Genomic DNA, 27,219 nt, shown 5'->3' on the forward strand with positions numbered 1-27,219 from the left:
AAAATAATTGTTTGCAAAAAATAAAGGAATTGTTCAAATTTCATTTGATTACATTTTTTAAAAATAAATTAAATATTTAAAGTTTTATGCATTAATTCGATTACCGTTATTACTATTATTATTTTTATTATTAAAAGGGTCATGAAACTGAAATGACAGAAAATGTGAGAATTTTGGAAAAATTAAAACACATTTCATAAGGCCCTACTTTATAATTTCAACAGAACTGCAACTATGAAAGCAGTTTTAGTTCACGTCATTTAAATCCACACAATCTGCAACAATGTTCAGTTTATCGCAGAAAACCAGAAAAGTTATTGCGCATCATATTGCCAAGAAAATCTAAATATTCATGAGTGGAAGCGGCTCATAAACGAGATGGAGAGGCGGAGCCAAGATTATTATAGTTTTGCATTTTTAAATTAGTTTTATTTTAATATTGTTTTCAGTTTTGCTTTAAATTTCAGTTTTGCTTTAGTTTAGTTCTTATTTGTGAACACATTTATATTTAGTTTTGATATAGTTTATCAGAGTTAACACACCCGTTCCAGTGTAAACCACGTGTTTGCACAGATTACAGGGAACTCTTGTAAAAACATCTTCGTGAAAAAAATAAAATAATGGTTTGAGATTGAACAAAGAACCAAATAAAAGCAACTTAAAAGTAAATAATTATGAAAGATTCAGTGGTTATATATATATATACACTGTGTCATATACACACTAAACAATTATTTTCATGATTTATCACAACCTTTTTTCTTTTGTCAAATCAACTCAGATAATTAATGTGGTTCAGATAACATAATATTGTGAGATTCTGTTGATTAAATCAATCTCCTTCTTTGTATGAACTCAAATTTTTAATTTCAATGAACTCAAAATGAAGGAAACCGGGGAACTTACTTTTTTAAGTTAAACCAACAATTATTTTTTACAGTAAAAAGCCAGATTTTCCGCCACAGTAAAGAACGTATTAATTGCGAAAACAATTGTTTCTTTTTGCTAATTATTTTATTTCAGTTAGTTTTCCAGTAACTGTTGTTAGTTTAGTTTAGTTTTAGTTTTTCATTTAGTATGAATTTGTTTTATTTTATGTCAGTTTACGAAAATGTTTTTTGACCAACAGTTTGAGTCTTAGTCTGTTTTCGTTTTCGTTTACGTACATAACCTCGGGTGGAGCAAGTTCTCACAGTCTGATGAAAGATGATACAGACGAGCATTATGTGCGCTGGAATAACGAGCGCTGATCATATAAAGTCCACGAACATATTAATAGCATCAGTTATGATCTGAGGAGTCGAGGCGAGAGCATCTGGCCTGAGATGCAGAACGAAGACGGTTCTTGAGTCTGTGGTCAGAGCAAGAAGTTAAGCGCTTTGGCGCAGTGAGGTCGTGCACACACACACACACACACACACACACACACACACTGAGGTGTGAGATCATCGATGAGCAAACCGGGGGGTTTCCAGTCGAGAAGCACAAACAAACACAGAGGAGAGAAGAGTGTGACTGAGCATCAAAGCAAACACACACACACACACACCCACACACCCACACCCACACCCACACAGATGTCAATGATACTTCACATGTTTCACTGTTACACTGCTGGACAAAAGTTTGAAATAGTTCAGATTTTTAAAGGTTCCTGAAAGAGTCTCTTCTGCGTTTACTTGATCATCAGATTGATAAAGTGACTGAGATTGATAAAGTGACTTTTATAATGTTACAAAAGATTTCAATTTCAAATAAATTCTGTTCTATTGATCTTTCTAGTCTATAATCGTAAAAAAATTAATGTATCATGTTTCCCACAACAATATTATGCACCAAAAACTTTACATTTTTAATAATTGATCGTCAGTAGTAATTGATCATCAAATCATCATATTAGAGTGATTTCTGAAGGATCATGTGACACTGAAGACTGGAGTAATGATGCTGAAAATTCAGCTTTGATCACAGGAATAAATTACACTTTACTATATATTCATATAGAAAACTGATGATTTACATTAGAATAATATTTCAAATTTTTTACTGTATTTTTGCTCAAATAAACACAGCCTTGTGTCTTTCAGACACATTCAAACATTGATATTCCTCCAAACCTGTGCTGGAATACGAGGCTCGAGTGAGTGAGTGAGTGAGTGAGTGAGTGAGTGAGTGAGTGAGTGAGTGTGTGTGTGTGTGTGTGTGTGTGTGTGTGTGTGTGTGTGTGTGTGTGTGTGTGTGTGAGAGAGAGAGAAACGACTCTAACTCAAGCTCTTCTTCTGCTGTTTCCAGCGTTCAACCGTTGCTGTAAAGACGCCGGGTTCTTCATGGTGTTCAAGTGTCGAGAGGAGAACGCGGCTCTGAAGGAGTGTCTGACGCTCCAGTAAGATCCACATCACATCTCTGCTTCATTCATCACACATGCGCTGCTTATCATGCATTTATAAGGGAAAAATAGTCATATATCAATAGCATAAAACATGCAACATTTAATGCAAAAATTGTAGTATTAAAAGGCATAATTGTAGTATTAAAAGGCATAATTGTAGTATTAAAATGCATAATGTATTTTCATGTATTTGTAATCATACAGATAATATCAAATATCAATGTTTTAATGAAAGAGTCTTTCTAAAAATAAAGTGTAATTTATTCCTGTGATCAAAGCTGAATTTCAGCATCATTACTCCAGTCTTGATCACACTTATGTTTTAAAATATTAGAAAAACTTATTGAAGTTGATGCAAAAATTGATGCATTTAAAGTTGATGCATTTAATGCAACAAAAATTATAGTATCATTAAAAGACAAAACATTTAGGAAATATTTTTGCATAATGTATTTTCATTTATTATTTGTATGATCACTTATGTTACAGCATTGGAGTGACTGTTTTAAAATATTTGAAAAACTTATTGAAGTGGATTGTGTCAAAGTCCCTTAAAATATGTGGTATTTTGACCTTTTTTGACGTGGTATAATAACAGAGACACTGTCACAATTCAAACATTAGTGATATGTGTTCCCCAAAAACATAATCAATTCGATAAAATTCTTTCAGTAATCTGATTTCAGTAACAAAATAAGGTTTCATTTTCTAGTTAACATCAACTAACAATGAAAGCATCTATTATTTTAATCTCAACATTTACTAATGCATAAATGCATTACTAAAATCGAAAGTTGCATCTAATATTTAGGCCTAATAGTCCTGAGCTGACATGAACTAACTGTATTTTTATGAATTAATGGGTAACACTTTACAATCAGGTTCCTTAGTTAACAGTAATTAACTACATTAGTTAGCATGAACTAATAATGAACTGCACGTATACAGGATGTATTAATCTTTGTTAATGTTCATTTCAACATTTACTAATACTTTATTAAAATCTTGTTAACATTAACGCACTGTGAACTAACATGAACTAACAATGAACAGCTGGATTTTAATTAACTAATATTAACAAAGATTAACAAATACAGTAACAACTGTATTGCTCGTTGTTAATGTTAATGCATTTAACTGTTGTATTAATATTATATTAGTATAATATAATAATGTTCTATTAGTATTGCATGAACAACACGTATTGTAAGATGGCGGATGCGTTTGTGTGTGTGTGTGTGTGTTCTGCACTCATCAGTGTTTGTCATCAGTTATCAGGATCCGGCGTTCTTCGAGGAGTGTAAACAGGAGTATCTCAGAGAGAAGCGGGAGTTTCAACAGACTGGGATTCCCGCCAAGAACAGAAAGCAGAAGATTCCCACCAGCATGTAGACTGGGAGTCATTCCTGGGAGTCATTCCCGGCGTTTGAGGGATTCTGATGGATCTGTGGTCTTTATATTCATGATTAGCTCTTATAAAACATCACTAGCACCAAAAGCCTAATAAAAATTCATAGAGAATGTTTGTGATTCGCATCGGATGCGTGTCGTCGGGGGAATTACTGCCACATCAAGCGAAAGCAAATGTTCTTTTGTGTTTCTTTGCTTTAAAATACAATCCAGAGTGATTCATGAAGCTTGTGTTTGTGTGGATTTTCAATTAGTTTGTGCTTCAAACATTTTAAGTGTCTTATTGTTTGTAGCACCAGTAAAAAACAAAAGAAAATGTAAATAATTGGTGACAATGTTATACTTTTAATAATAAAACAATGTTTTCAGTTAATGTTTCAATTAAGGCTTTTTTTTTAAAAATGTGTCAAAGTTTCTTCTGCTCGTCAAGGCTGCATTTATTTGATCAGAAATACAGTAAAAATTGTAAATATTTGTATAATTTAAATATGTTTTCTATGTGAATATATAGTAAAGTGTAATTTATTCCTGTGATCAAAGATGGATTTTCAGCATCATTACTCCAGTCTTCAGTGTCACATGATCCTTCAGAAATCACTCTAATATGATTTGGTTTATGATTTGATTATTATTATTAGTTGAAAATGCTTGTGCTACATTTCCACGAATCCTTGATGAACAGAAGTTTGCATTTCTTTTGTAACGTTATAATGTTTTAACTGTCTCTTGATCAAGTTAACGGGTCCTTGCTGAATAAAAGCAGAATAAAAGTCTCAAATTCTAACTAAATATATGCAAGACAAGAAACAATAGAATTTGCCAAATAAACACTCATAAACCAAATCAAAAACCCTTTAAATGAGGGATGGTATGTTGGTGACGAGGGTCATTAATCCTTCAAACGCAAAGTTACAATAATTACAGTTTGTGTAGCAAAAAACACGAAATAAAAGAAACCCCACCACAGTGATCATTCTTTAATGATCTTCACAGACTTGAGCAAAAAAAAAAAAAAAAAAGTTCACATGAATTCATTTATTGAATATTTACAAACTTTTCAGGATTGATAATCCTAAAAAATAATCTACTGTACATTGCATTTTGGTTCACATTTCTGTTGCAGTCGAGCGGAACATGATTAATGTCGAAACCTTTTCACAGAAGCACGAACCCTCGGATGAAGATTGTGGTCACGTGACGCTTTCTTTAGTTAAATCAAATTAGCGAATGCATTACAAGCGTTTAAACAAGACGTTTGATACCAGTTTCTTTCGTCAAAGTCAAGCCTGTAAGGAGTGTAATCTTTATACACATATAATAGATATTTTATCGTCTTTGTGCTTCACGTATGTTTCTTTAAACAAGACAAAATGCAGTTGGTCTCGAGACTTGTGGTGATTTTACTGTGAAGTTATTAAAGCCTTTATGGCAACAGTTTGTCTCAATTTAGCATTATATTTTGGCCATATATTCTTTACAAACTATGTAAAACAAGTCAAGGTGAAATGATTCATCAGTGCGTGTTATTCTACAGAAAGAGAAACCTCTTTGTTTCTGTGATGTCCATCAGTTCCTGACAGATAAATCAGATTTCAGAGATCAGATGATGAGATTCTCACTCAGAAACGCATCAGATTACAGAAGTAAAATGGCTTGTTTCACGTCGACTTTAAACAGCCTTTCCACATCAGTTTCTGATCACAAGAGATCACATATATATATATATATAAAATAACCCTAAAAATAAGTTTATATATTTAAATATATAATATCAGGGAAATTTTATGATCATACAATACATGCATACAACATGCATACATACATACATCAATACACGTTTGTGTGTATGTATTTTACATGTAACATATGTACATACATACACACAAATACATACGTAAAATACAAACATACAAACATGTAAAATACATACAACATGCATACATATATACCATACATACCAACATACATACCAGCATACATACATACAACATATAACATACATACATAAATACATACATACATACAACATACATACATACATACAACATACATACATACATACAACATACATACATACATACATACAACATACAACATACATACATACATACAACATACATACATACATACAACATACATACATACATACATACATACAACATACATACATACAACATACATACATACATACATACATACATACATACAACATACATACATACATATAACATACATACATACATATAACATACATACATACATATAACATACATACATACAACATATACATACAACATACATACATACATACATACATACAACATACATACATACAACATACATACATACATACATACAACATACATACATACATATAACATACATACATACATATAACATACATACATACAACATATAACATACATACATACATACATATAACATACATACATACAACATATAACATACATACATACATACATATAACATACATACATACATATAACATACATACATACAACATACATACATACATACATACAACATACATACATACATATAACATACATACATACATATAACATACATACATACAACATATACATACATACAACATATAACATACATACATACATACAACATACATACATACATACAACATACATACAACATACATACAACATACATACAACATACATAATACATATAACATACATACAACATACATAAATACAACATACATACAACATATAACATACATACATACATACCATCCTAAAATTTCCCTGATATTGGCATGTTGCTCGCGTGACCCTGTTTAAAGGGAAGTAACGACACACACACACCTGTTCCCCACAGATTAACACCCTCATTTACTGACTAAATCTAAACACTAAAACACATTTTCTTTGACTGATTTGGATCGACGGGTTTGAACAGCAGTGGTAAAGAAACAAACCTCTCGTCCTCCAGTGTGAGGAGTGCTGAACTACTCCCCCTTCCCTTCACACACTCATCATAACACACACATGATGCACTGAAGGTATAGTATGGTTCACCGTTCACAGGAGATCAACAGAAGCCTATAGGAGTTATATAGTGGAATCACAGATATATGTTGAGGACACACACACACACACACACACACGCTCCGGGTCTTTTGGTTTCCCGCTCCTCAGACGCTCGAGGTATTTTGATCATCCAGAGAGGGGCGTGTTAAGGCAGGTCAGGTGTCATGTGACTGTGTCATGTGACTGTGACTCAGTATGGTTGTGTCCAATCGCCGGCCTGGGTTTTGGCCTTGGACTGGTCCCAGAAGAGCGCATCACTGGGTCTGGGATTACTGGGAAAGGACCAGGAGCTGTCGTCCAGCGAGCTCATCCGCTGTAAGGGATTGATCCGAACACCGGGGCTTCCCAGCGGAGCGGGCCGTGGGATGGAGAGCGGGTCCGTCAGGCTGTTCTCCTTCAGGTCCTGTGAGCTGGAGGGAAGAGGAGGAGCGCTGGGAGGACGAGGCGTCCGGTCGAGGTTCTTCTGCACGTCGTCCAGACACTGCACTGGAACAGTTGAAGCAGCTGAAACACAGTTATTACACGGCTCAGAAACACACACACACACTTCAGCACTATATATATATATATACAGTGAGGAAAATAAGTATTTGAACACCCTGCTATTTTGCAAGTTCTCCCACTTAGAAATCATGGAGGGGTCTGAAATTGTCATCGTAGGTGCATGTCCACTGTGAGAGACATAATCTAAAAAAAAAAATCCAGAAATCACAATGTATGATTTTTTAACTATTTATTTGTATGATACAGCTGCAAATAAGTATTTGAACACCTGAGAAAATCAATGTTAATATTTGGTACAGTAGCCTTTGTTTGCAATTACAGAGGTCAAACGTTTCCTGTAGTTTTTCACCAGGTTTGCACACACTGCAGGAGGGATTTTGGCCCACTCCTCCACACAGATCTTCTCTAGATCAGTCAGGTTTCTGGGCTGTCGCTGAGAAACACGGAGTTTGAGCTCCCTCCAAAGATTCTCTATTGGGTTTAGGTCTGGAGACTGGCTAGGCCACGCCAGAACCTTGATATGCTTCTTACAGAGCCACTCCTTGGTTATCCTGGCTGTGTGCTTCGGGTCATTGTCATGTTGGAAGACCCAGCCTCGACCCATCTTCAATGCTCTAACTGAGGGAAGGAGGTTGTTCCCCAAAATCTCGCAATACATGGCCCCGGTCATCCTCTCCTTAATACAGTGCAGTCGCCCTGTCCCATGTGCAGAAAAACACCCCCAAAGCATGATGCTACCACCCCCATGCTTCACAGTAGGGATGGTGTTCTTGGGATGGTACTCATCATTCTTCTTCCTCCGAACACGTTTAGTGGAATTATGACCAAAAAGTTCTATTTTTGTCTCATCTGACCACATGACTTTCTCCCATGACTCCCCTGGATCATCCAAATGGTCATTGGCAAACTTAAGACGGGCCTTGACATGTGCTGGTTTAAGCAGGGGAACCTTCCGTGCCATGCATGATTTCAAACCATGACGTCTTAGTGTATTACCAACAGTAACCTTGGAAACGGTGGTCCCAGCTCTTTTCAGGTCATTGACCAGCTCCTCCCGTGTAGTTCTGGGCTGATTTCTCACCTTTCTTAGGATCATTGAGACCCCACGAGGTGAGATCTTGCATGGAGCCCCAGTCTGAGGGAGATTGACAGTCATGTTTAGCTTCTTCCATTTTCTAATGATTGCTCCAACAGTGGACCTTTTTTCACCAAGCTGCTTGGCAATTTCCCCGTAGCCCTTTCCAGCCTTGTGGAGGTGTACAATTTTGTCTCTAGTGTCTTTGGACAGCTCTTTGGTCTTGGCCATGTTAGTAGTTGGATTCTTACTGATTGTATGGGGTGGACAGGTGTCTTTATGCAGCTAACGACCTCAGACAGGTGCATCTAATTTAGGATAATAAATGGAGTGGAGGTGGACATTTTAAAGGCAGACTAACAGGTCTTTGAGGGTCAGAATTCTAGCTGATAGACAGGTGTTCAAATACTTATTTGCAGCTGTATCATACAAATAAATAGTTAAAAAATCATATATTGTGATTTCTGGATTTTTTTTTTTAGATTATGTCTCTCACAGTGGACATGCACCTACGATGCATTATGAATATATAAACAAATCAATAAAAAAAAATATATATATTTATATATATGAAGAGTTCAAATGCAAAAGCCTCTAAATGCCATCTGAAATTTTCTTATAGAATGATAATTTTTATCAAGCTTGTATATTTAAGTTCAGTAATTTCACTTAAATGACAATGAATAGGTAATCTTCATTGTCATTTAAGTGAAATTACTGAATTTAAATATACAAGCTTGATAAAAATTATCATTCTAGAAGAAAATTTCAGATGGCATTTAGAGGCTTTTGCATTTGAACTCTTCATATATATATATATATTTTTTTAAATTATATATATAAATTATTAAAATAGATAATGCATATATATATATATATATATATATATATATATATATATATATATATATATATATATATATATATATATATATATATATATATATATGGTTTAATCTCAAGCTTTATGCCCAAGTGGATCTCACAAAATTTATGAACATCATTTCATCCCAGAATAAAAAAAAGAAATGCTATTATATAAATACATTATATATAAATAATGGATTATGAATATATAAACAAATCAATAAAATGTACTAAAAAATAAATAAAAAATAATATAATAAATTACATTTATAATGATATATATAAATTATTAAAATAGATAATGAATATATGTATATATCAATATATTTTTAGATATTCTGAGGTATATATATATCTGATATATATATATATATATATATATATATATATATATATTCATAATTTATTATATAGTTACATATAAATACATTATGAATACATATATAATTTATTAACTCCTGACATAATGTACATATATTTTCTATTTTCTCTCTCTCTCTCTCTGTCTCTCTCTCTCTCTCTCTCTGTCTCTCTCTCTCTCTCTGTCTCTCTCTCTATATATATATATATATATATAGAGACACACACACACACACACACACACATACATTTACATACATATATATACTTATGGAAACAGGCTTCATTTTTCTCAGGTAAAATACAATTTCTTCTTTTTCTTTTTTGGGCTGAAATGATGTTCATGTTTGTATTGAGACTCACCTGGGCATAAAGTCTGAAATGAAACCAGATCACCACAGAGTGCGAACACTATTTTTACCCGCACAGATGGCATTGAGCTCGCAACATTAATAAGCCATGCATTAGTGTCCGCGCACGCCTCAGGGGACGCGATTCCTCCGGCTCACTAGCTCTCTGTGTTCTCATCTAAAGAAACAACGAGGGGCTCATCTGAAAACTGATTATGTTGCTGATCTCTCAGAGGAATATATGGGGTATATCTTAAAATAAAAAAATACATATTTCCCAACACCCGCCGTCTCAGGCTCTCGCGGATTCGCTGAAGTAAACATGGAGCTCTTCCTCATTTTTAACACTCGTTCTAATTTGCACCTTTTGCTTTTCCTCTGCGACACACAGCGAATACTAACAAACCCAGAGCGACGATCACCACCAAACAACACATGCTATCAAACCATATAAAGGACTGATGATTGACAGCTGACCGGATGTGATGTCACAGAAACATTCAGACTGAGGATCTGAATCTACACATTTAATGACAGACACAATCTCATTTAACTAGATGTAGATACGCATAATTAATACAGACAGGCAGCAGAACTGATTATCTAATGGCCACATTCACACTTACTCTAAGTGCCAAACACTTGTGTTTAATACACTAAGGCGTACGCCTGTAAATCATCCTGGCATTTTTCATCATTTTAATATGTATATATCAAGCATTTACTCTCAAATAACTTAAACATTTATTTATATGTCCAGTATAACAATAAATTCTCACTAAGACATTTTAATACATTAAAAAAAGAGGAGACTTTCATGAACATCTGAATGACTGAATCAGTTCTAAATTGATTCATTTAAACAGTTTGAACTGATTCCTGGAAATGAGCTGCTTTAAATCAACCTGTATTGTGCAAAGCGCTATATAAATACAGGTGTTTCTGTCTGTTTTTGTTTGTATCTGTTATGTAAAGTCAAGGGTTTGATTCATGAACTGAAGAAACAAATGTAGCTTGACTGCAATGTAAGTCGCTTCGTATATAAAAGCATCTGTCAAATGCATAAATGTAAACGCTGATACAGTCACATCAGGAAGCTGTGGGTGAGATGGATTATTGTTTTCCATATTCTGACTTCAAATCAAGAGATCTGATGATAACAAATGAGAATGACAGGCTGTCTATTACAATAATTATTTTATTATCTCTTGTGTTTAAAGGTTATCATTTACTAATCTACTGTTGCTCCAGCAATGATTTTTTATTATTTTCTTTTTACTGTGCAACACAAATGGACACGAAGGGCCATGGAAGCTTATTTCTGCCACAGAATAAAAACTTTGTATCTCACTTTTTTTCTCTCTCCAAAATTCAGAATTGCAGGATGTTAACTCACAATTCTTATTTTGTAACTCACAATTGCTAGATATAAACTCAGAATCTGGAGGAAAGTATTGTGTCTGAATAGTCTGAATTGTGAGATGTAAAATGCGAGAATTGTGTAAACTCGCTCTGACTAAAAAAAGTCTGAATTGTGAGATGTAAACTCATAATTACAAAAAAAGTAAAAATTGTGAGATTTAAACAGAATTCTGAGAAAAAGTAAAAATTGCGAGATTTAAACTCAGAATTATGAGAAAAAAGTAAAAACTGTGAGATTTAAACTCAGAATTATGAGAAAAAAGTAAAAATTGTGAGATTTAAACTCAGAATTCTGAGAAAAGTAAAAATTGTGAGATTTAAACTCAGAATTCTGAGAAAAAGTAAAAATTGTGAGATTTAAACTCAGAATTATGAGAAAAAGTAAAAATTGGGAGATTCAAACCCAGAATTCCGAGAAAAAAGTAAAAATTGCGAGATTTAAACTCAGAATTCTGAGAAAAAAGTAAAAATTGTTTGATTTAAACTCAGAATTCCGAGAAAAAAGTAAAAATTGTGAGATTTAAACTCAGAATTCTGAGAAAAAGTAAAAATTGCGAGAATTGTGTAAACTTGCTCTGACTAAAAAAAGTCTGAATTTTGAGATTTAAACTCAGAATTCTGAGAAAAAGTAAAAATTGGGAGATTTAAACTCAGAATTCTGAGAAAAAGTAAAAATTGCGAGAATTGTGATAACTCGCTCTGACTAAAAAAAGTCTGAATTTTGAGATTTAAACTCAGAATTCGGAGAAAAAGTAAAAATTGGGAGATTTAAACTCAGAATTTGGAGAAAAAGTAAAAATTGGGAGATTTAAACTCAGAATTCTGAGAAAAAGTACAAATTGGGAGATTCAAACCCAGAATTCTGAGAAAAAAAGTAAAAATTGCGAGATTTAAACTCAGAATTCTGAGAAAAAGTAAAAATTGTGAGATTTAAACTCAGAATTATGAGAAAAAAGTCAAAATTGCGAGAATTGTGTAAACTCGCTATGACTAAAAAAAGTCTGAATTGTGAGATTTAAACTCAGAATTCCGAGAAAAAAGTAAAAATTGTGAGATTTAAATTCAGAATTCCGAGAAAAAGTAAAAATTGGGAGATTTAAACTCAGAATTCCGAGAAAAAAGTCAAAATTGCAAGATGCAAAACTGTATTAGAAAAAGGTCAAAATTGTGTGATGGAAACTGGCTTTTACAAGAAAAAAAGTTAAAACTGCGAGATGCAATCATGAGTTTATACTTGCAATTGAGAGATATAAGAAAAAAAAAAAAATCGCAATGACCAATTTTATATTTTTATTCCATGGCGGAAAGTTGGAAACAAGGTTCCATAAAGAGCGACACAATGAAAGTAAAATAAAATAACACTATAATAATAATAAAATAAGTGTTGGACGGTCACGAGGGAGAGTAAATGAAGACAGAACTGTCGCTTTAAATCTGTTTATAGCTAATAACCTGAATCTTACACACTCACCTCTTCTGAGCACTGGCCTCTCTCTCAGCTTCTTCATCAGTTCTGACTGAGACCGAACCACTGAGCGCAAACGGGACACTTCACTGAGAACGTCCTGATATGACTGAGAGATGGCCATCATCCTAAACACAACACACACAGACACATATACATCACAAATGATCAATTATGCGTTTAAGTTGCATGTGTGAAAATATGCAGTGGCAAGAGTTTCAAAGAGAATGAATTTAAAGATGAAAACTTCCTGAGAGATTTACATTTACATGCCATCATTGTTTTTATCAATTATGCTTTCATGCATTTTTACGTTGCATGTGTGAATATCTGCAGTGGCAGGAGATTTACTGCACAAAACTGTCAAAGATATAATATCAAAACTAAAAGTAAATCTAGTAAACTAGTAGACCATCATGACACATGCATTCTGGCAAACAGGTTTTACTCTACATATAAAAATATGTGAGCAACAGGAGAAATGTGTGTTCACTATAAAATTAAAAAAAATATATATAGTAAAGTTTTTAATATTTCCTGATATTTTTCATAACTGTGGGAACCTGTCCCCTGATTTACATTAGTGAAAATATAATGTGTTCAGTTTTGGGACTTCTAAATGTACTTTCATTGGTCCATCTTAAAGCTGTTACACTCACGCCCTCTAGTGGACGCCTGCGCGCACACACACACACACACACACACACACACACACACACACACACACACACAAGAAAGAAAATCATAAATACCTGAAGTCTGTCATTGTTTCAAGGGACTGATCATCATGATCTACACACTTTTCAGAGGAATTCTGTGACGAGAAGAACATCATGAATGACACGCACGGACTATATACATATAATATATATACACTTATAATAATTTTAATAACTCAACAAAATAACAATATATATCTATAAGCTACATATTCAGTATATGACATGCCTCAACGATGAATATATAAATATCTAAATTATATATATATATATATATATATATATATATATATATATATATATATATATATATATGCAAAATACATATACATGGATATTATGAAAAATAACTGTATTAAAATTGTATTAAAAATAAAAGTAATTTTGTATATTATATGAGCTATACATATAAGCTTTGGCATTAATTTCTGCATGTGACACTCCTCTCAAACAGGAATGACACTTTGAATCAGAAGGCTAATGATGATGAGACGAACTGTTGATGTCACATGACACAGATCTAGTCTGACTAGCCTTCCTCAAGTTACTCATCATACTCATGTTTCTTCAAGAGGGACTTTTTTAAGGTAAATAATTACAATTAATCGCATCCAAAATAAAAGTTTGTTTTTACATAATATATGTGTGTGTACTGTGTATAATTATTTTGTATATATAAACACACACACACATGCATGTATATATTTAAGAATTTTTTTAAATTTATATATAATATAAATTATATAGAAATATATACACAGTATATGTACATGCAAATTTTTCTCAAATGTATACATGCATGTGCGTGTGTATTTATATATACAAAATACTATTATAATTTTACACACTCCAACACATATTGCTCTGTGACGTGTCAATGGCCGCTTCAGTGGTGTTTATAGCAGAGGGGGACGGGGCTTCAGATTCTAGAGAGCATTTGATTGGACAGAAGATGTGATGAGAAGCGGTGACGTCATAAAAATCCCTGATCCGTTCAAGCGGAAGTGAGAGACTGTACGCTTTGAATGTTTATATCTCCTAAATGCGAATTTTGTCATTGTTTTGGAACAAACCAGCTCATTCATAACCTTAAAGGGGTCATCGGATGCCTATTCTCCACAAGCTGGTGTGATTCTTTAGGGTCTTCATGTAAAGTTTGTAACATACTTTGGTTAAAATTCCTCAATGATTGTGTAAAACAACAGCCTTTTTACCTCCTCAAAAACACAGCAACCCGTTTCAGTGCAAGTCTCTTTAAATGATAATGAGGTGCATGTCTCTTTAAATGATAATGAGGTGCATGTCTCTTTAAATGATAATGAGGTGCATGTCTCTTTAAATAATAATGAGCAACTGCCCCCCCCTTCTATGGGGGTGTCAACACAAGACACTAAAGTGATGCCTTGAGGGCGGAATTATGCTAATACGGGAATTATGCTAATACGGGAAATATGCTAATACAGGAAATATGCTAATACAGGAAATATGCTAATACGGGACAGTCCGTCAGTGGTCGTGGGCGGAGCATGAGCATTATGACATCATATTGCTTAGAAAATCCAAACGGCTTGATTATTGAGAGTGTTTATGCTGCGTTCACACCAAACGCGAATAGAGCGTCAAATTCGCGTCAACCGCGACTAGTTGGACGTTTGAACATTTTGAATCCATTCGCGCGTCCAGAGTGAAATTGACACGCGTAAATAGCAAAAGTTTGAAGCGAAATCCACTTGTCTGTTTGCAAGATGGCTGATGTTGCTCGAGCATTCATCGAGAGAGTCACCGCTCGCACACAACACTGCCCAGACACCAACTGTGTTCTTATACACTAAAGTATGTTGGTTGTCTTTACATTAGAATAATAATGTTTCATATAATCTAGATTTAGATATGGAATAAATAGCGTTCAATACAAAATGAATGTCTCATATATTGAAATCAAGTTTTTATGTGATAAAAGATTTGCTTTGTTGTGCCACACCAGGCATTAGTCATATTACGAACATAATGTATTGAGGCCAAACATATAAAATAACATTATAAACTGAAAAGCGGCACTGCCCCCGTTTATCACATCACTTCACCACGTGACAGCAGCAAGCAGGCTCCTGATTGGTTAACGCGGCGCGAACTGATGCCAAAGTTCAGATTTTTCAACTCGGGCGTCAAACGCGTGAATGCACAAAAATCACCAAATAAAATCATTCGCGCGTATCGCGCCAGACGCTTAATTCGTGCCAATCGTGCAAACTGGAGGCAGGTAAAATTTTTACTTTTTCTCAGAATTCTGAGTTTAAGAGTGAAAGAGTTGTTTTCATTGTATAGTGGTTGTGTCCACACACTGCAAAGACACATTCATACGCAAATAAAAGTGAATTTTGCATCCGATGAGCCCTTTAAAGGGTTAGTTCGCCCATATAAGACATTAAGTTGTATGCAATCCTTACCAGCACTATAGTGCATGTACACTGACCCACTCTGTGGTCACCTCCCTGGTCAGAGTTCTGGCCGCTGGAAGTTTTTCAAGAAAGTATTCCCGGTTAGTTTCCGGGGCCTCAAAACTGTGCGTTTTTACGTGAAAAAATTATATGCGTTTCAAAGCTTGATTAATTTACATCACAAAAAACACGCCAGACAAAATTCATACCTCAGTTTTAATCGGCACTATTTTCTTTCCATTTCTATCAATCCGCGCTGCTGTCAACGTCAACAGTGCGCACGTTCCGATCAGCTGTTGATAGCGCGACTCGCTGACAACATGTCTGACTACGAAAGTTCTGATGATGAAACCAATTTTAGCACAATGTCAGACGGAACAGATGATGATTAAAGTAATTTTAGCACAACGCCAAAGGGATACCTTTATGAACCGGATTATACCGATGCCGAACTTCAGCAGATGGAGATAGAACGGGAAGAGAGAGAGCGAGAGGACAGAGATGAAGTTGTCCAAGTTGATGCTGGGCCCACAGCTGTAGCAAGAGCCAGGATGAACGACAAATGGTGGTGCACTTGTTCAAATTGTCAAGTTATGCCAACAGAAGCTATTGCAGTAAATATAGAGCTTACCCGTGGTACTGGTACAGCAAAACTCTTTAAAATCTGTTTTTTTTTTCCTCCTTGGTTGGGGATGTAATCGTCTTCGCTGAAGTGAGCACTGCACACACGAAAATCCTTGATTCTGGATATTTTAGCTCCCGCAGAGTAGCCGATGGCAACCAGCCAAAGCTGTCTCATATTAGATATATCCGAAACAGGAAAACGATGGAATCTGAACAGTGATCCCGGCACATTCTTGTGGTCACAACCTGGGAATTTACAAGTTCGCACCATTGTTAATTTTCTACTTTTTACGTCGTTGTCATTCGATTGTGTAAACACTATGGAACAGCTGATCGGAACGTGCGCACTGTTGACGTTGACAGCAGCGCGGATTGATAGAAATGGAAAGAAAATAGTGCCGATTAAAACTGAGGTATGAATTTTGTCTGGCGTGTTTTTTGTGATGTAAATTAATCAAGCTTTGAAACGCATATAATTTTTTCACGTAAAAACGCACAGTTTTGAGGCCCCGGAAACTAACCGGGAATACTTTCTTGAAAAACTTCCAGCGGCCAGAACTCTGACCAGGGAGGTGACCACAGAGTGGGTCAGTGTACATGCACTATAGTGCTGGTAAGGATTGCATACAACTTAATGTCTTAAATGGGCGAACTAACCCTTTAAGGCTAACATATTCATGCTAAAAGCTAAAAAAGGTTTGATTTCAGGCGTAGAGTGACTGTGAGGAGTGATGAGGTCGAGCCGCACCTGACCGGCCCTGCAGAGCTCGTGAAGAGAGTCGTTCTCCAGCTGTACGCGTTCCAGACGCTCCTGCAGAGACTGGATCTTCATCTCACTGCTGTGACGGTCCGGCCAGTGATCCGCTGTGTCCGTCAGACTCCTCATCACTGAGCACACACACACACACACACACACACGAGAAGCTTGATGCAACACAATACTCAATGCAAGAGTGATAATGATCATTCATGATATACTGGGATTCAATGATTCACAGATTCACAATGAATTTTTATATTTAGTCAAAATATATTTGGAGAATTATTGCCGTTTGTGACAATATCAGTGTGTTTATAAGCTGACATCACCATATATCACGCATCATCAGAGGTATATCAGTGTGTTTATAAGCTGACATCACCATATATCACGCATCATCAGAGGTATATCAGTGTGTTTATGAGCTGACGTCACCATATATCACGCATCATCAGAGGTATATCAGTGTGTTTATAAGCTGACATCACCATATATCACGCATCATCAGAGGTATATCAGTGTGTTTATAAGCTGACATCACCATATATCACGCATCATCAGAGGTATATCAGTGTGTTTGTCACCTTGGCTCGTCTCCATCTCGGACTTGAGCTGCAGGATCTCCAGCTCTCGGGCCTGAAGCTGCTCCGTCAGAACACGCTCCACATCCACTCTCTCCTTCTTCTGGAGGAAAACACACACACACACACGTTTAACTTTATTTATTTATTATTTATTTTAAATTTCTCATGTAAGTTTCCTGTTGCATCATGGGAGTTACAGTACCAGTTTGTTGAGCTCGAGCTGCAGGTCCTCCTTCTCGATGTAGATGCCGCGGTACGCGCTGAAGGCCTGGTTCATGTACTGAGGCCCTTCAGACGGAGGCGCTTCCGGGCGGAAATGCTGCGCAAACAAGAGAGTCGAACAATATGAGATCCAGAGTCTCTGCTGTTATTACAACACAAACACAGTGACACACTGAGTAAAGAGCAGTGTTGGGGGAGTTACAACAGTAATGCATTACAGTAACATATTACTTTTTGCTTTAACGCAGTAGTGTAAGGCATTACTAATCAATTTTCAGTAATATTTTACTCGGTACATGTTCAGTAACCTAGTTACAACACACTTTTAGCCCAAAATTTAATTGTTAAAAAAAACGGGGGGAAAAACAGCAAGGCCTCGAGACATTAACGAATGATAAATGTAAGTAGGTTATGACCTGTTGGTGTCAGTCAGCCGCGTGTGGTGTCCAAGTGTGTAAATAACGACTAAATGACAGCTTCTGATATATTTGTATGGCGATTTATTTCATTCATCTCCCTCTTCCTGGTGTACCTTTGTATTGTGTGACATAGTCCAGTAAAGGAGTAAAGTGAGTGTGTGTGTGTGTGTGTGTGTGTATGTGTGTGTGTGAGAGTGTGTGTGTGTGTGTGTGTGTGTGAGAGTGTGTGTGTGTGTGTGTGTGTGTGAGAGTGTGTGTGTGTGTGTGAGTATGAGTATGAGTGAGTGAGTGTGTTTGTGTGTATGTGTGTGTGATATAGTCCAGTGACGGCGTGTTTAGGGCAGGTTTTACAGGAGAGCCGCGAGGCTTGATCTCGGTCTCTGTGTTCGCGCTGGCCAGTGGAAGAGCGGCTAATGGGAGAATATGGCAGAAGAAGACTGTACATTCGCGAGATGGACGTATGCGCATTCTGTGTTTGTTCTGTGTTTTCTCTCTAACCAGTTAGGCGATGTTTAGGTGGTGTTTTTCATCATGTTTTCATCACACAATCATGTTTTTGATGTGGTGGTGACGCGTTCATGTAAATTGTAAGGGCGGCGCTGCCAATAAAAGCCCCTAAAAGCTGTCATAAAGAGTCGGCAAAAGTAATGATTATGAATATGTCAAATATAGCAAGGAGATATTTTAATTGTTTACTAATTAACAAGTGTTTTCTGTGTCAGTGTCGGCTGCAAAGATGAAGTTGACGATGCTGACTCGCGATCTTCGCAGTAGTGAACGCGCCGGAGAGAAATGCACATTTCATACGGATTACACAAGCAGAGAGTCTGTTTTCTTTCGTTTTGAATTGTTCTGTTTAAAAGTACACATTTCAAGCTTTCTATATATATATATATTTCTCAGGTCTGTGAGGCAAGAAGGCGCTGAGTTTCGGTTCATTTATGAGACGAGCTCCAGTTCACGCGCCGGCGCCTCCGTGTCCTGATTATCTATTGTCTGCTATATTTACTTCTTATTTATTAAATCCAGGCAAGATTAAAATTAAGATACAATTAATACAAAACGAAATTCACTTTAGAGAAAGGCTTTGTGCTTTCTGTTTGAGGTCTCTGTGAAGGTTTTAAAGCAGTCTTTAGTGCCGCTTTCAGAGCGCTCACGTCCGTAACGGAGAACTGGCACGACCGTAACATTGTTTTTTCCTCATAAATGCGAACACGAAAAATTAAATAAAATGAATATATTATGTTCTGTGGAGAGCCGACCCTTCTTCATCCGGTGGGTATATTACGTTTGGTTTGCGCAGTGTAATTCACAGAAGTACTGAAAAATATTTTGCCACCTAAAAGTTAAAGATTTTTTGTGTCACGCATGTTTATTTCCCTCATATTAAATATAAAATGCATGTGTAGACTGATATTTTTCTAATGTCTGGACTCCTTTATTAAGGGAGTATGGATATATAAACAGACGTTTCAATATATTGGTATTAAATGCATTTTCTGAGAGTTTTGGCTGCAAATGTCACGTCCATAACGCTGGAGTTGCCCAATTTTAAAGTATTTATTTTGTGGTGTAGGTCTACGTATTGTATAATGTTAACTTCAAATAATACTAATAGTAATGTAAAGATGTGGTAGCATTGGATCTGGACGGGAAGGATAACTCTGGGAGTTGGAAGGGATGTCGCCATTCTGCCTTCTCACACCGCGATCTGGTTTCATATCGCATATCTTTACAGCCCTGGTCATTTTAGAATGTTGAGCTCTACTTCTGTAGTTATTTTGGTGAAAGTTACTCAAGAGCAATACAGGAGTAATGTAACGCATTACAGCTCTGAGACAGTGATATTGTAAGGTAAAGAATTACTTTTAAATAACAGTAAAGTAATGTATAACGTATTACAGTTTGGAAGTAACTTGCACAACACCGGTAAAGAGTGAGTGTATGTGTGTGTGTGTGTGTGTGAGTGTGTGTGTGAGAGAGTGTGAGTGTGAGTGTGTGTGTGTGTGTGTGTGTGTGTGTGTGTGTGTGTGTGTGTGAGTGAGTGAGTGAGTGAGTGTGTGTGTGTGTGTGTGTGTGTGTGTGAGCGAGCGAGCGAGCGAGCGAGCGAGCGAGCGAGTGTGTGTGTGTGTGTGTGTGTGTGTGAGCGAGCGAGTGTGTGAGTGAGTGAGTGAGTGTGTGTGTGTGTCACACCTTGTCCTCCAGCTGTTTGACTCTCCTCCTCAGGAGTCCGTTCTCTCTCTCCGTGAGTGTGTGTGTGTATGTGAGTGTGTGTGTGTGTATCACACCTTGTCCTCCAGCTGTTTGACTCTCCTCCTCAGGAGTCTGTTCTCTCTCTCCGTGAGTGAGTGTGTGTGAGTGTGTGTGTGAGTGAGTGAGTGTGTGTGTATGTGTGTGTGAGTGAGTGAGTGAGTGAGTGTGTGAGTGAATGAGTGAGTGAGTGTGTATGTGTGTGTGAGTGCGTGGGTGAGTGAGTGAGTGAGTGTGTGAGTGATTGTGTGAGTGAGTGAGTGTGTGTGTGTGTGTGAGTGTGAGTGTGTGTGTCACACCTTGTCCTCCAGCTGTTTGACTCTCCTCCTCAAGAGTCCGTTCTCTCTCTCCGTGAGTGAGTGTGTGTGAGTGTGTGTGTGAGTGTATGTGTGTGTGAGTGAGTGAGTGAGTGAGTGTGTGAGTGAGTGAGTGAGTGTGTGTCACACCTTGTCCTCCAGCTGTTTGACTCTCCTCCTCAGGAGTCCGTTCTCTCTCTCCGTGTCTCTCAGCCTCTTCTTGATGTCCTCGTACGCCGTGACGAGAGCGAAGTGCGACGCCACAGACTCGTCTCCGGCACACACACACACCGGGCTCTCGGGCGACCCGTACGCCTCATGCTTCAGGATACAGATGTCATCGTCCACCGCGGGAGACTCCATACCACAGCTGGACACACACACACACTGTATTCAGACTCCTTCAACATTTCTCACATTATCACAGTTTATTCGCTATAGTTTAGAAAAAGGTAAAGAAACATGAGCAGAACTCAGAGGATATTTGACTGGTTTTGTCCGTCCTTCTGTTAGACTGTCTCACACATGAATTATGTTGAATATCTGTCAGCTGTTAAATTTAACTACACAATTAGATAATACCAGTTTAGCTCAACCAATCACCAAGCAATGCTTCATTGTGTTCAGTCTGTGTGTAAAAAGAGCATGAGCAGTTAAAGAAGAAACACTTCAGCAAAACATGATCAGGTCAAAGTGTCCGAATCATTTCTGGTCCCAATTTTTTTTATAATTTTCTGTATGAAGAGTTATTGGGTATAATATGTCACAGTTTACTTTATTCTGCTCTCCTCACTCACATAAATGAACTATAGTGTCCTGATCACACTAGTGAAACATATCAAAAATTATATCTGTTGAATACTTTTTGGTTTGACTGTGTATATATATATATATATGTGTGTGTGTGTGTGTGTGTGATATTGATACACTATATTAATAATTATTTGTACTATTATATACATTTAATGCACAGAAAATTATTAATTTATAAAGAGTCAATTACAGTCTCAATGTGACATTTTTTTTCTGTTTTAGTAAAAATATATTTGTATAATTATTGTCATTTATGATTATGAATTGTTAAATAAATAATTAAAAATACTACAATTCCTTGTTTTCATTTACTGAGAAACAGTGTGGAAAACATGCCTTAATTATTTTAACTATATTTTAACTGTATTTTAGTATTATTATATAATATTTTACTAGTAATATTTAATATAATAATAATAAGTATTATTATTTAATAAATTCAACAACATCAAAATATTTAATACTTTAATTATGTAATAATGTAATAATACAATAATATTTATAATTTTCATAATATAAAAATACTTAATTGAATATAATGTTTTTTATGAATGTAATAATTTTATAATTGTTAATAATTAAAATATATATTTAGTAATTGAATAATATAATAGTAATCATTTAATAACTCAACAAAATAATATTTAATAAAATAAATTGAATAAAATATTAATACTTAATTTAATATAATAATTTAGCAACCTAATAATATTTAATTATTTAATATTGTAATAATATAACATTTATAATTTTCATAATATATATATATTATATAATATTAAATATATTATATATTTAAGAAATTAATTACAACTATAATCATTCAACACCTCAATAAAATAATTAGTTATTTATTAATATAATAGTTCTTAAATGAATATAATAATAATAGTTCTTAATTTAATATAATATTATGTATTAGTTTAATAATATTATAATTGTTTAGTCATTTTATTACTTAACAACCCAACAACATAATATATAATACAATAATAATAATACTTAATGTAATATAATGTTTATTATGTTATAATAACCACAAAGAGTACTATTAATAATAATAATAAATAATAATATAATATTTAAACAATTATAAACATAATAATTTTTACATGAATTCTACAATAATAATGCTATGATAATATGATAATATAATAATAATAATGGTACATCGCTGGCTGTGACAAATTATTTGACATCTTTTAAATGTAGTTTATAATAAAAAAACTTCAATATGTGAGAAATTGTATAATATTTATAATTCTATAACATAGTACTGTTAAAGTGAAACCAATGATGACATATAATATGACTAAAAACATAACATGCTATAATATATCATAACATTATAAATAATAAAATATGAATAAGGTGTCTCTGTATGACGGGGCTTTTATTATACAGATGATTCTGTCAAACTGAAAGAGAAAGCAGCAGCTTTGAATAAACACGAAAACAAGCGACAGTTCGGAATAAAACAAAGCAGATGAAAATAAAAACGCATTACATTAAATATGTTTATAATGCGCGGAGAATCAAAGCGTTTCTGAATGAAGAGCTTCATCTGTCAGACTGACGTGTTTACATTCATCAGCTGCTGTTTCCTGTCAAACACCACAGACAGAACACGAGCAGGACTCACCAGACAGCAGTCAGTTCGGACAGCAGATATAAACCATGATAAACAATAAAAACACGAGATTTAAGAACCAGCAAACACACAAACACACGCAGGAAAATAAACCAGCAGCAGCACAAACACTCTCCAGGAAGTGAATCTCTCTGCTGACTCCACTTCCGGCGGAAGCAGACCTGCAGCGCGCGCTCAAAGCCTGTCAGTGTTTCTGCACTCTCGTGCCACTCTAATTTGCTCATAAATCAGAGAAGTTTGATTTATTTCGATGATAAAGGAATTCATGATTATGTACGTGTTTTTGTGGCGGTTTTCAGCGCGCAGTTGTGCTGCAGTTACAGCAACGCGTCGCGAGGTGGCGACAGAGACCAAAGCAGTACATAGAAATAGATTTAGAAAATAATGGAAACATTAATTAAAACTATAAAACAGTGGCAGTGACGGGGTCTTTAGGGTAATAGTAACATCAGACTACACGCAAACACACTGCAAGCAAAGCAAACTAGGAGCCCAGTTGATATAGTTGAAAATATTTTTCTGCAATGTTGACTTTCATCCACGAGGTGGCGCTGCTGCTCACAGATCAACCCTTCACGGGATTTATTCTGGCATAGCTTTTTGTGTAAAGTACATTATGAAGCAAACTAATACGACATACAATTAAGTTTAAGTTGCACGTGGTCATCAGATCTGATTTAATAACATCACTCTAATTACTTTACAGATAGCAAATAACACGTGAAATAATTTTAACCTGAGAAGGAATCAATTTGAAATAAACAAAACAATTTGAATATGTAAAAACAAAAACAAATTCACACCTAGGATGATAACTAAGCGAGAACGATAAAGATATAGACCTAAAAATCGTTCTAAATAAAAAAGAATATCAGAATCCACACCACAACTATAATGATAACGTCACTGAGAAACAATACCACTGGAATCACTAACAGAAATATATATTTTTCAGCTGTTAAATGATAAAAACAACCTGCTTTAAAGAGCGCGAGCATTTAAAGGGATAATTCACCCTAAAATGGGAATTAATTCATCATTTACTCACCTTGCTGTTGTTCTAATGTCGTACGCCCTTCTTTTGTTTCTTTTTTTAATCTTTATTTCTCACACCAACGATTGAGAACCGGATTTTCATTAAATAATATATTAAATTTCAGTTTGTTTTTCACTAAACCCCATCATATACCCCGTGGAATATAAGACGTGTGTGTCTCATTCTGTGATACTTTTGCGTCTTTTTTAAAAAAAAGCTTGATGATGGTCGCTATTCACTGCCATTTTTAAAAACTTCTCCCTTTGTGATCCGAAAGAAGGGCATATGACGCCATTGATGATGACATCATTTTTATTTTACAACTGTCCCTTTAAATCTGCAGGCGACATGGCTGGACTCACAATAAACGGAATGTTATCGTCCGCTGGTGTCGACGCTAATATTGTCATTGTTATAGTCCTCCTTATGTTTATCATTATAGTCATCGATATAGTTATCATTAAAGTAATTGTTATAGTTATTGTTATAGTCATCGTTATAGTTATCATCCCAGCAAACACATTTACGTTGTGGCAACGTCTCTGGCACGTTGCATTTCTGCTATGGCAACGTCGCTGTCTACGTGCTTGCAACATTGTAACAACGTAGAATTGTAAGGCGCGACAGGGCTGTAGCAACGTTGTTGCGCGACATTCAGCAACTGAGAGACGACGTTCTGACAATATTTTTATATGCTGCTATATCCCCCCATTTAGCATTTTGTTAGATAATTATATACTTTTTATCGTTTATTGTTTATCTATATTATTATTTAATGGGGCTATCAACACCTGCAAGTGTACACTTTGAAGAGTAAAAATGACAGAAGGTTTCGTTAATTCAACTTTATTAAAACTCCATCAAATTGCACTTCCAAAAGTAGGCTAATACATTTGTGAAAAAGAAAACGAAATAAACGAATATACAAAATTTATTTTAAGTATAATAAATAAAACATAAAAATCAAAGGCAGATCAGAACATTTAATGAACAAAACCGGGTCTGTATGGCAGACAGTAGCCGAAAGCCGGACGATATAGAGGAGCAAAGAAACGAATGAGACTAAATAGCGGAAAAATCGAATGAAAAACTAAACAGTGCAAGCTAGGCTACATTAATCACATTAAAAATTAAAGTTGTAGGTTGAGTTTGATAGCTGAGGTAGGCTAAATTAAACGCAGTACTCACGTATCCTTGCTGCTCGATGAAGAACAAGACAACACAATGAGCCCAACAGGTGGTTGGGATTCAAAAGTCTGATTTTCCCGCTTCAGGGCAGTGACGAGTACATTATGTAGTCCAGTGGTTGTCCAGACACCCTAGGCACAACCTTAAGCAATGGCCCTGAACGGTGGTTTAATGTCAACATTGTGACAACGCTGTAACAACCTTCACCACACAACGTAGTTATAGCAACCTTTTGGCCATGTTGTTAAAACGTTGTTAGAAGGTCGGGTACGTTGCGCCAACGTTCTGTGTTTGCTGGGATTATAGTCATCGTTATAGTTATCGTTATAGACCTTATGTAGCCCCGCCCCTTTTCAGTGCTGCGCTCGTTGTCTTTTGACTTCCGGTCTGTATTTTCACAGCGATTTTGCGTGTTTATTAATGAATGGCTCGTTTTACAATCTTCCCGGTTGACTGACATATGTAATTCATCTGCTTTAAACATTACAGTCCTCATGATAACTTTGGTTAACTTTACATTAAGTAAATCCACTTCAAAAGCTAATTACTCCTGGACAGCAGCGCCACAGAAATATACAGAGCGACCGCAAAAACAGAAGTTCAAAGACAATATTCTAAAGATGGCGGCGCCCTTGTTTCTCTGGCGCATAAGTTCTATAGTTATCATTATTACATGGCTTGGTTGAAGTGTGTTATTTCTTGATAAATTGCCATGAAACTGTTCAGACCGTTGCCATGATAAACAGAGCGTTGCTATGGACGCGGCAGGATTCTAACCGTAGAGACGGAACGGACTATTTTCTTTAGCGGAAGCAATACAATCGTTTTTAAATCAATAAACTCCTTTTTAAATCAATATTTTGTGTCAAATGATTGATTTATTTGGTAGGTAGCCATGTAATAAGCGGGATAATGTAGAGCGAGGCGGTTGTTATAGTGAATACAAGCCCTTCAGGATCTGCTTCGCGTCGGGGTCGTGATCAGCCTGTCGGGGGTGTATTCGCTATAACAACCGCCTCGCTCTACATTATCCCTTACTTATAGTCCTCGTTATAGTTATTAAAGTCATCGTTATAGTTATCACTATAGTTATCGTTATAGATATCATATTTATCGTTATAGGTATCATTAAAATCATTATAGTCATCGTTCTTGATTCTGTATTCCTATTTCACAAATAAAGATGAAATGAAGCACTGGGAATCGTGTTTTCTTCAGGTTGTGCTCATTCTAAACGCAGTACACAGTGACTATGACATGAATATTACATGGAAAACTGGAATTAGTTTGAAAAGGATTTAAAGTT

General features: G+C 35.5%; 2 protein-coding genes across 2 annotated transcripts in view; one reads left to right on the plus strand and one right to left on the minus strand.

Annotated features, from left to right (window-relative positions):
- The window catches only part of cmc1 (C-x(9)-C motif containing 1), a 13,141-nt gene extending 8,969 nt beyond the window's left edge, over nt 1-4,172 (plus strand). Inside the window, exons 3-4 of the mRNA XM_084088015.1 lie at nt 2,293-2,383; nt 3,661-4,172. Of these exons, the coding sequence (XP_083944141.1) occupies nt 2,293-2,383; nt 3,661-3,781 (212 nt within the window). The 3' untranslated portion in view covers nt 3,782-4,172. The remainder of the gene's footprint in view (nt 1-2,292; nt 2,384-3,660) is intronic.
- Nucleotides 4,173-6,490: 2,318 nt separating this feature from the next.
- Nucleotides 6,491-23,815, minus strand: azi2 (5-azacytidine induced 2). Its single transcript, XM_084088217.1, has 8 exons — nt 23,681-23,815; nt 21,376-21,595; nt 18,241-18,357; nt 18,039-18,138; nt 17,443-17,582; nt 13,666-13,727; nt 12,920-13,041; nt 6,491-7,374 (listed from the first exon to the last, which is right to left on the minus strand). The coding sequence occupies exons 2-8, from the start codon at nt 21,586-21,588 to the stop codon at nt 7,061-7,063; spliced, it is 1,068 nt and encodes a 355-aa protein (XP_083944343.1). The 5' UTR covers nt 21,589-21,595; nt 23,681-23,815; the 3' UTR covers nt 6,491-7,060.
- Nucleotides 23,816-27,219: the final 3,404 nt, after the last annotated feature.

The sequence above is a fragment of the Abramis brama genome, assembly GCF_963993115.1.
Source record: "Abramis brama genome assembly, chromosome: 17".
Lineage (NCBI taxonomy): Eukaryota > Metazoa > Chordata > Actinopteri > Cypriniformes > Leuciscidae > Abramis > Abramis brama.

Excerpts from the sequence above, each read along its gene's own strand:
- azi2 (XM_084088217.1), bottom strand. The coding sequence starts at position 21,588 with ATGGAGTCTCCCGCGGTGGACGATGACATCTGTATCCTGAAGCATGAG. Across the intron at positions 17,583-18,038 it reads CGAGATGGAGACGAGCCAAG|TGATGAGGAGTCTGACGGAC; the intron begins GTGACAAACACA and ends GTGTGTGCTCAG. Across the intron at positions 7,375-12,919 it reads GAGGCCAGTGCTCAGAAGAG|CTGCTTCAACTGTTCCAGTG; the intron begins GTGAGTGTGTAA and ends ACTGTGTTTCAG.